A 9,938-nucleotide genomic window follows, 5' to 3' on the forward strand; every position below is an offset into this window, starting at 1 on the left:
CCCCCCCCAAGCACTAAGAATACAGAGCATCCCTTGCCCCAGACATAAGAGAAGCCAATGCTGGATCAGGCCAATGGCCCCTCCAGTCCAACACTCACTGGTTATTGTGTTATATGGGTTTATATGTTTTTATTGAAGTTTTAAATGTATACTTTATTTTAAATACTGTTTTAATGTTGAAACGTTTTACTTGTCTGATGTTTGCTGCCTTGGGGACCATATTTGGGTGGAAAGGCGGTATAGAAATGTTTGAAATTAAACAAAAAAAGGGTTTGGCTTGAAATATCTCTTGAAATAGGGCTCTTTGTTTCTGTGCAGAATTAACCCTTCACAGTCCTTCAGCTGTTTATACAGCACTTCTATGCTTTTAAAAGTGCAGCCTGTCACAATACCCTTTAAGGCTGCAAACCAAGTATAAGAACATAAGAAGAGCCCGGCTAACCAGCAGTCTATCTAGTCCAGCTAGTAGTTTCACACAGTGGCCATCCAGTTGCCCTGGAGGGCCAACGAACAGAGGATACTTACTTGAGACTAAATCCTACTGAAAATTAAAGGCACTTACTTCTGAGTAAGAATGCCAGTCTGAATAATGTCAAGGACAACTCTATGTTTACATGAATTGGTTGTGCTAAGAACAAATTGCAAATTTTAGTACAGTCATTTATTTCATGTTTGCTAGCTTTTAAATTAAATGTGTTCTACATATACACCCCTGAAATCATGAGTCTTTCTTCAGTAATTAAAAGAAAAGTGCAAACTCCAATCGGAAAAGGCTCGCTATAGAAGGCTTTCTCATTTCAAAGAGAAAGACATACTGAACTGCAGAAAGAATTCTGCTCTGCAATAAATTAATATGGCTTTTCACTCTACTTTAAAACTAATTTCAGCTCACATGTCACTTGCACAAGAACAGCCACCACATGCAAATGTCTGAGTGGCCCATCTGGTCCATTTACTGGTGACAAGAGGAAACATTCAGAGTGCCAAAAAAAATCTGGATGAATCCCACACAAGTGCTTGAGAAACGTGACCGCAACAATCCTTTCCTTCTGCTATAAAGTACAGTAATGCAAATAGAAATGGCAAACTTCATATGTATATGCACTATATCAGCTCCTCTTCTGTAAGAGCAATTTATGAAGAAATGATGCAATAGTCTGGACACTCTGTCATATTTTACAAAAAGAGAAGATCAATTTGCCTTTAGAAGTCTTTCATCTATGGTTGCATTGATGTGCAATCCTCTCACAAGTGTGCAAAGGTATTCCCCTGGTTGCACTCAGATCAAATGATGATGTCAAACACTTTCCACATGGTCATGTTCCATGGCAGATCAGGGCACCAGGAAGAGAAAGGCATTTTTTGTCCAATAAATCAGGATTAGATGTTACCAGAGATTTTTGGACTATGTAACTGTATTAAACATCCTGCTGGAATCTTATTTCTGTTGTTTGGGGCCTGGATATTGTCTTATCAATTGTGATATCAGTAAGAAACTTGGAAGCAAAGGCCCACAAATAAATGGTGGCCCTGATCAGGGCAGAAAGGCAAGGGCTTGTAACTAACTAAATAATTGGAGTATCTATGGGTGCCTTGATTCCTTTGTCCTCTTCCTCCCCCTGCCCCACAATGAACTCCCAGTTCCTCTCCCCTGGGATTCTTTTGGTAATGAGAGGGGGGAATCACTCAGTACTTAAAATATTGAGCTGGCTGGCTGATGGACTCAAAGAGAAGAATAGTATGAGGCAATTCCCTAGGCAGTGAAAGGATCTTTTGGGGAAGAGGGATAGAAGTGGACTGTGGACAAGTGACATGGTATTTCCCTGACAGCTTGAAGTCAATGCTCATGCAGAATGTCTGCTAATTTTCTGCAAATGTAGGGGGTATATCTCTTCCTCATCCCCCGATGGCACAGTGGATGTCCGCATGAATATTTAACACTTTTTCTAACAGAAGAATTGATACTTTAAAGGGGGAAACAACATTGTGATTATCTTGACAAAACGTAACTACTTTTCCACATCACATATACTAACAAGCAATTCAGTTTTAATACTACCCGACAGTTTTATCAGGAATCAAATTTGAAGTAACAGAATGGATGAAAGTCTCTTGGAAGCTGATATTCTAGGAGCTGACCTAAAGATTTTTTTATTGTACTGTGAATGCAGGTGGGGGCTTGGATATCTGAATGCTCTCCATGTAAAAAAAAACAACCTCCCTGCACATGGAAAGCTCGCATATCATGCAGCTGGGTTCTTATCTGGCCTTCTCTGAAAGGCTGGTCTTCTACATGCTGGAAGTTATATTGGGGAGAGAATTCAGATCCTTATCTTGCTACCTGCTTTCTGAGGGATCTATGCTTTCCCCCTAGACATTTATCTTGTTTCTGAAGGATGCTTCACATGAGATGTTTTCGTGTGTGTGAATGACACCTGAGGACGGGGCTGCTGAGAACCCTCCATGTTCCCCAGACAGGTCAGACCACCCAAACATCTGATTTAAAACTGAAAATCCCAGAATGACAAGGGCCCCATAATTTTCTCCTCCTAATTCACCCTTCTTGGCAACATTTTTGGAGCATAAAATATACACACACTGCTTCACATGTAAAATTAGTATGCATGCATTTTAGTTATCTATCATGTTATTTTAAAGAGATGTACCAAAAGAGCTGCGGTGGCTCAAGTGGTTAAGATGCTGAACTGCAGACTGTGGAAGGTCGGTAGTTCAGCAGTTCGAGACCCGAGTGCCGCATGACGGAGTGAGCTCCCGTCTCTAGTTCCAGCTCCTGCCAACCTAGCAGTTCGAAAGCAAGAAATTGCAAGTAGATAAACAGGTACCTCTGCAGTGGGAAGGTAACAGTGTTCCGTGTGCCTTGGTGTTTAGTCATGCCGGCCACATGACCACGGAAACGTCTTCGGACAGCGCTAGCTCTTCGGCTTTGAAACGGAGATGAGCACCGCAACCCGAGAGTCTGATTCGACTGGCTTTCGAGCAAGGGAACCTTTACCAAAAGACAGTATGTATATAACTTCATACAATGTGTATATTGTTTCCAATATTCTACTTCTGTACAAAACTCTCATATAAACCAGACTTGTGAAAGTTTAAACCTGCCATAATGTGTTTCTTATCCGAGTTTCATATGTCATAGAATCTGTTCAAGTTAGCTTTCTCTTCCCTGTTCTGGGTCAGTTATGTGACAGCTGGAAACACTTGTTCTTTGCTAAACATACAACAGATGTGCTATCTACCTCCTGAAGCCACTTTGGTGAAATGTGGAACCACTGTTCAGAGCCAGTTGAGTAGCCAGCATGTATTTATTAAGGCATAAGTGTTTTAAGATGTAACCACATCATTCCAGATTCCAGAACAGCTTCCTGTTTTATGTGCAAAATAACTAAAGGTCATCTCCCATGTTACAGTTTTCCATTTTTCTCTCCTGTGAGCATAACCATGATGTAGGAAGAAAAATACCACTAGTTTTGAACAGACATAGATCAATCAACCGTTTATTTTGATATAAAATCAGCTTCGAAGGATCAGTAATAATAGTAAAAAGAAATAGAACTAAAATAAAGAATAAAAGGTAAGGGGCAGATGCAGTGCAACAGGGACTTAACACTGAGCACAAATTATGGAGTGGCGAAGAGGTATTTTCCTCCGACTGGGAGGCTACTTCTGGGCTTCAGTCAGGCATTTGTGTGTCCCACATGCCCAAAGGCAAAATTTTGCAACTTTATTAGCTGTATCCTGGAAAAAGTCTGCAAGAAGGAGGGAGACATATAGTTCTTCAGATCTTCTTGGTAAAGTTGACAGAACTGGAGCTATATATAGAAATGGGATATACTTGTAAATTGGGCAGTGCAGCAGAACATGTTTGATAGACTCTACTTTCCCTGCATGGCATGGGCAGAACCATGAGAGACTGGGATGCGATGGTATCTGCCTTCCAGTAGGGTTGAGGGTAGAATGTTAAAGCGTGCAAGGGTAAAGATTCTCCAATATTTGGAGATTGTGAGGGATCTGAGGTAATCTGCTGGTTGAAGACATTTAGTATATTGGAGAATAATTGGATGTTTCCATGTGTATGCTCTGTCCGATTGTAGAGCTTGATCCCAGAGATGCTGTTAAACTGTTTCTTTTGCTTTTTGGTGCCCAAGGCTCATTGGACTGAAAACAAAGTTTTATTTATTTATTTATATAGGCATTTTTACCCCGCCCTCCCCGCGAGCGGGCTCAGGGTGGCTCACAAGGGGCGACAGCCCATGCATAAAATCCTATAAAACAGTAAAATCATGATAATAACAATAATAACATAATAACAATAATAAAGTGCTTCAATAACAAGATGGTCCTGAGTGGTTATGGTGGCATCTTCAGATCAGCCCCGTTGGGGTACCACTGTCCAGTAGATCGTTCATGCATTGTTAATATCACACAATATATGGCTGAGCTTCCCAGGGCGATCCCAAATTTTAACCAGTAGGTGGCTGCAAAGAGCCATATATTGGTCTCCAAGGAGATCATCCCAGTCTCCAATCTAAGGAGGGCATTTGGAATGCATTGTGGGACTCCCAAGGATCGATCTCAAGAACTTGGATTGTACTGCTTCCAGTGAGCACCTTTCTTTATAGATACAGAGTCGGGAACCATATAGGAGCTCGGAGACAACTTTTCCTTGGAAGACCCTTGATTGCTGCAGGGATAAAGGAAGCGCCTTAAAAAAAATTTTTTTTAATTATTTTCTGACTACAAACACTACAAAACACTACAACATTAACACTAACCTAAAATAAGCTATACAAGGATCATATATCATGATTAAATGCATATTTAGCTAAAGCTCTCTCTGCAAAAAAATATTATTATTTTTTTGAATATAGCTAATTTCTACTGCTTCTATTAGACTGGTAAATATAAAATTAAATCAGGTAAATACAAACAATAAAACTTTTAGGCTTATACAATTCTACTAAATCTGTTTCTTCCCTTTATTTTTCTTCTTTTCATATGTCCATTTGACTTTCAGGACTTTTGGGGCTTTCGCCCCTAATTCTGATTCAGAGTCTTCTTCTGGATTACTACTTGATGTTGCTTCCGAGTCTCCCGACCCATGTGTGCTGCTTTTTTCTTCGATATCTTGTTCGTCTGCTGTGTCTTTTTTGTTCGCTGGTTTTTGTTGTTGTTCCAAGAACATCTTCGCTTTTTAAACAGAGTCTATCTTTTCTTTTTTATGTTTGTAGTTGAAGACCAATCCTTCAGGTATTATCCATCTGTAGGGGATGGAGTTTTTCTGCAAAAAAAACGGTTAAATTTTTGTATTGAGTCCTTTCTTATTTCCAATGGAATGTCTTTTAAGACTCTGATTTCTTCATTTTTGATTTTTAAGGTAGTTCCATTTGTGGCCTTGAGCACCACATTTCTTGTTGATCTTTTAGAGAATCTCGCCACTATCTCCCCAGGCAGGCTCTTTTTCTTAATAAATTCTGGCTATGTCCGGAAGACCAAATCCAGATCGCTTTGCAATGTGTCCGCTGTTAAACCTGTAATTGGAGCCAACGGTTCACTTAATATTTCCTTCAGATTCTCGTCTTACTGTTCAGGAACACCTTGAAATCTCAGAACATACACTGATTTTTCCATTTGCAGTCTTAAAAGTTGGTCTTTATCAGAGGATCTTTGTTTTCCCATCACTTCCAGTCTTTGATTAGTCTCTTTTGTTCTGGCTTCAACCTTTTCCACTGATTTTGCAGTCTCCTCTGTTTTTAAGTTCGTCTATTTAAGCTGTTTTTGGATCTCCTCCTCCTCCTCCTTATACATGTTCGTAAACTCAATATTTACTTCTGGTTTAGTAGCCAGATGTGTTGATCCTGTAGTTCCGGGAGAGTGTCCCAGCCTCATTGCCATCTTTTCTTTTCTTTTTTTAAAATTTATTTATTGAAGTAATTAATCCTGCGTCCATATAACTCAAACAATACATAGCATAACATGTATTACATACTTCAATACAATAAATGCTTCTTTCCCCATTCCCTTTTCTCCCTCCTCCTCCTTAATTTATTCCTTGATTTTTCCTTGATTTATAACAACCATGAGCACACCTTTTGGAGTTTAACCAATATGTTATTATTGCCCCCCCCCGCTTTTACCCATCTTATATACCCTAACCATCTCTTCTTGACTTCCACAATCTTATCCTCACCTAACTTTCCCTGTTTTAATATCATTAATATGTCCAACTGTATTCATTCATATAAGTAATCATTCCATCTGTCTGTACTCCATTTTGTAGCATCTTTCTAGCCAAATACTATAACCGCATGGGCAGCTAAAATCATAGCTTTAAATAAAACCTGATATGGTTTTTCTGTTTTACAGTTCCCTAAAATCCCCATGAATAATACTTTCCCTGATAACTCCACTTTAACCTTACATACTTCCTCCACTTTTCCAATAACTTTTGCCAAAAATTAACCACCTTAGAACACCCCCACCAATGATGTACAAAATAACCCTTTTCTTTTTTACAATGCCAACAATTGGATGTCAATCCCTTGATCATATAAGATAGCTGAGCAGGTGTCCTATTCAATATTAATTTCATCTCCATTTCTCTAATTTTTTCCATTTTTATATCACTAATACCTTTCATTATTTATCTCATTTTCTGATAACTTTACATCTTTCTCCCATTTTGACTGTATTATACCAGTCATATAAATTTTATCTTCAATCAATTTGCTATGTATCTTTCGTACAATACCCTTTTTATTATCCTCTTTAACTGCATACAATTCTTCCATCAAGGTGTCCTCCTCATTTAATATTCCAGAATACTTCCTTTATTTCAAAATATTATATAAACTAATAATTCTTAATCAATATTGTCCTCCCACTCTTCCCATTACTTCTTGCATCTGAATTAAATTCCCTTGAGCATTATACATATCTTTCATTTTCCATAGGTCCTTTACCTGTAGCTCTTTCCAAAAAGTTATGTCAAAATTTAATAATACCTTATCCCACTCTTTTAACTGCTTCTTAGATACCCATTCTGGTAGTACCTGAAACAAATACATCAACTTTGGTATTATAAACATTTTAAGTGCCCTAATCTTCCCTAGTATACTCAAATACTTATTATTCCATTGATTTAACTTTTTTGTATCTTCTTCCATATTATTTTATAATTTATCCCCATCAAATTCTTGACATTTCTTGTTATTAGTACTCCGAAATATTTCAATTTCTTATTTCCTAGGTTCATACCTGTTAACCTTGCTATTTCTTTTTGTTCCTTTATATCTATTTTGCTGAACATTATTTCCAACTTCTTAATATTTACTCCCAAACCTGAACATGCTTTAAAGTCTTCTAAAATTATTCCTACTTCTTTCATCGCTTCTAAAGGATTTCCTAAAATAAAATATCATCTGCAAATAAGTTCAATTTAATTTCCTCCTTTCCTACCTTATACCCTTGTATTCTAACACTATTCCTAATTCTATCTGCCAAAGGTTCCATAGCTATGACAAACAACATCGGGGATAAAGGACACCCTTACTCTCTGGATCAATACTTCCCCGGTATGTCCATCATTTATTTCAATCACTGCTCTCCCTCCTCTATAAATTTCTTTTATTGCATTCACAAAAGGGCCTTCGAAACCGAATTTGTGTAATACTTGAAACAGATATTCATGATTTAATGTATCAAATGCCTTATATATAACCAATTTCAAGAGAACCATCTTCCTATTATTATTCCCGTGATTATTTATTTATTTATTTATTTATTTAACATTCGACTTTTACCCCGCTCGAACTCCTCCCATGGGGTCTCTGAGTGGCTTACATAGTAGATCATCCCTATCTATGGGCACATATATTATTGAGGGGGGGACTGCCTACCAGCACCCAGTGGGATTCAGCTTGATATTTCGTCAGCTTGTCTCGGCTCTCGGTGTCAGCTCGGCTCGGCCTCTCCCATCCACTTTCTTCAGGCTCCTCAGTGGTCTTTTTGGAGTCGGTGGGCCCATCGACGCATAGATCGCATTGACGCGGCTCCGGCTCCGTCCCTCAGGCTCCGCCCTGCCTGCGCCGCTGCGTCTTCGCACCTCCTGGCTCCGCCTCCACCGCTGGTCCACCGCTTGATGTTACGTCTCCTCACTTCCGCTCGCCACCTCGACCGCTGCCATTCCATGCCGCTCCGCCGCTCACCGACTCACTGCTGCTGGGGTTCCCATTTTACCTCCCGATGGAGGGGGGTGCTCCCTGCCTTCTAAGGTAGGTACCCATTCATCTACTCGCTAGTTGTTACGGCTTTCGATCCGCTGGGTGGGCGGGAGCTAGGACTAGGGTCAGGTGCTCACCCCGGCCACGGTGGGTCTTGAACAGCCTTACAGGCTGTTCACTAGATGTTAAGGCAGGTGTTTTACTCCCTGCGCCACCGCATTAATTACCTCTATGGTAATTGGTAATTAATGCATTAATCACATTCCTTATAGGGTGACCTATATATCTTCCTTTCACAAAGCCATATTGATCTTCTCCTACTAATCTTGGTAATGATTTCTCCAATCTATTTGCTAAAACCTTTGCAAAAATTTTGTAATCCTGATTTGCCAAGCTTATTGATCTATAAGAATTAGGATCCTCTGGATCTCTCTGTTGTTTTATAATTGTAATACTTTCTGATCTCCTCCACGAATATGGAGCTTTTCCTTTATTCAAAATTTTATTAAATAACTTTTGTAATTCTGGAACTATCAAATTTCCCACCATTTTATAAAATTCTGCTGTAAATCCGTCCAAACCTGGTGATTTCCCATTTTTAAATTATTTATAACATTTAAGATTTCTTGTTCTGTAATAACATCATTTAGTTCTATTAGCCCCTCTTCTTTAACTTTATTCCTTATAACTTCATCAAATTGTTTACTTTCCTCTGCTTTAAAATAACCTTTGATAATAGTTAACAAAAATCTCTTATCTGATTATCTTTAAATACCTTATTTTCCTTTTCATTTTTCATACACCCTATCCTCTGCCTTTCCCTTCTTTTCTTCAAATAATTTGCCAACCTCTTCTTTGAGTTTATATTACTTCTCTGAAACTCATTCTTCACCAATACATCTCTTTTCCACATAGAGGTAATGTCCATTTCCTGTAGTTCATTTTTCAACTTATTTAGCTGTTCCTGAGTTTGTTTTTCATATTTCTTTTGTAACTTCCTTTGGAGTTCTAACATCTCCTTTAACTTTTGCTCTTTTCTATTATTTATTTCCTTCTTAAACTGGATTTCTTTCGTAATACATATCCCCCTAACAACTGCCTTTGCAGCATCCCATATTATATCTTCATCTGCAGATTGCCTATTTTCCTTAAAATAATACTCCACCGCCTTTAATAAATCCTCCCTATCCTTTTGTTGAAAAAACATTTTAGAATTAAATCTCCATCGTTTAACCTTCCTTTCCTCATTCAGTTCTACCTCTATGGTAATTGGTGCATGATCAGAGATTCATATCGGCCCTGTTTCGACCCCACTAATTCTCATATCATTAGTTTATTTTATCAATATATGATCTATACAAGAAAACTTTTTATACCTTTTTGAAAAAAAAGTAGATTGCTTTTTCTTTTGCAAAATATCATGTATCTCTCTAAGTCTCCATTTTTTAAAGTTCAATTTCTTGTTCTCCAAAATATCAGTATTCAAATCCCCCACTATTAATAACTCCCCTTCATAGAAAGATTGCAACTTTTGAAATATCCGATTCAAAAATAAATTCTGACCTTTGTTAGGTGCATAAATATTTGCCAACGTGTATATCTTACCATTCATACTAAATTTCAAGAAAATAAATCTTCCCTCTTTATCCTTAGATTGTTCCAAGCTATTGATGTTCAGTCTAGTATGAAACAAGATAG

General features: G+C 38.2%; 1 protein-coding gene across 1 annotated transcript in view; it reads right to left on the minus strand.

The window, feature by feature from the left end:
• LOC107111330 (hormonally up-regulated neu tumor-associated kinase-like) overlaps positions 1-9,255 on the minus strand; it is a 47,070-nt gene extending 37,815 nt beyond the window's left edge. Inside the window, exons 1-2 of the mRNA XM_015412294.1 lie at positions 9,111-9,255; positions 7,276-7,422 (exon numbers count right to left, since the gene is read on the minus strand). Of these exons, the coding sequence (XP_015267780.1) occupies positions 7,276-7,422; positions 9,111-9,255 (292 nt within the window). The remainder of the gene's footprint in view (positions 1-7,275; positions 7,423-9,110) is intronic.
• Between the last annotated feature and the right edge of the window lie 683 nt (positions 9,256-9,938).

Source organism: Gekko japonicus, unplaced genomic scaffold (genome assembly GCF_001447785.1).
Source record: "Gekko japonicus isolate JY-2015 unplaced genomic scaffold, Gekko_japonicus_V1.1 scaffold3389, whole genome shotgun sequence".
Taxonomy (NCBI): Eukaryota; Metazoa; Chordata; class Lepidosauria; order Squamata; family Gekkonidae; genus Gekko; species Gekko japonicus.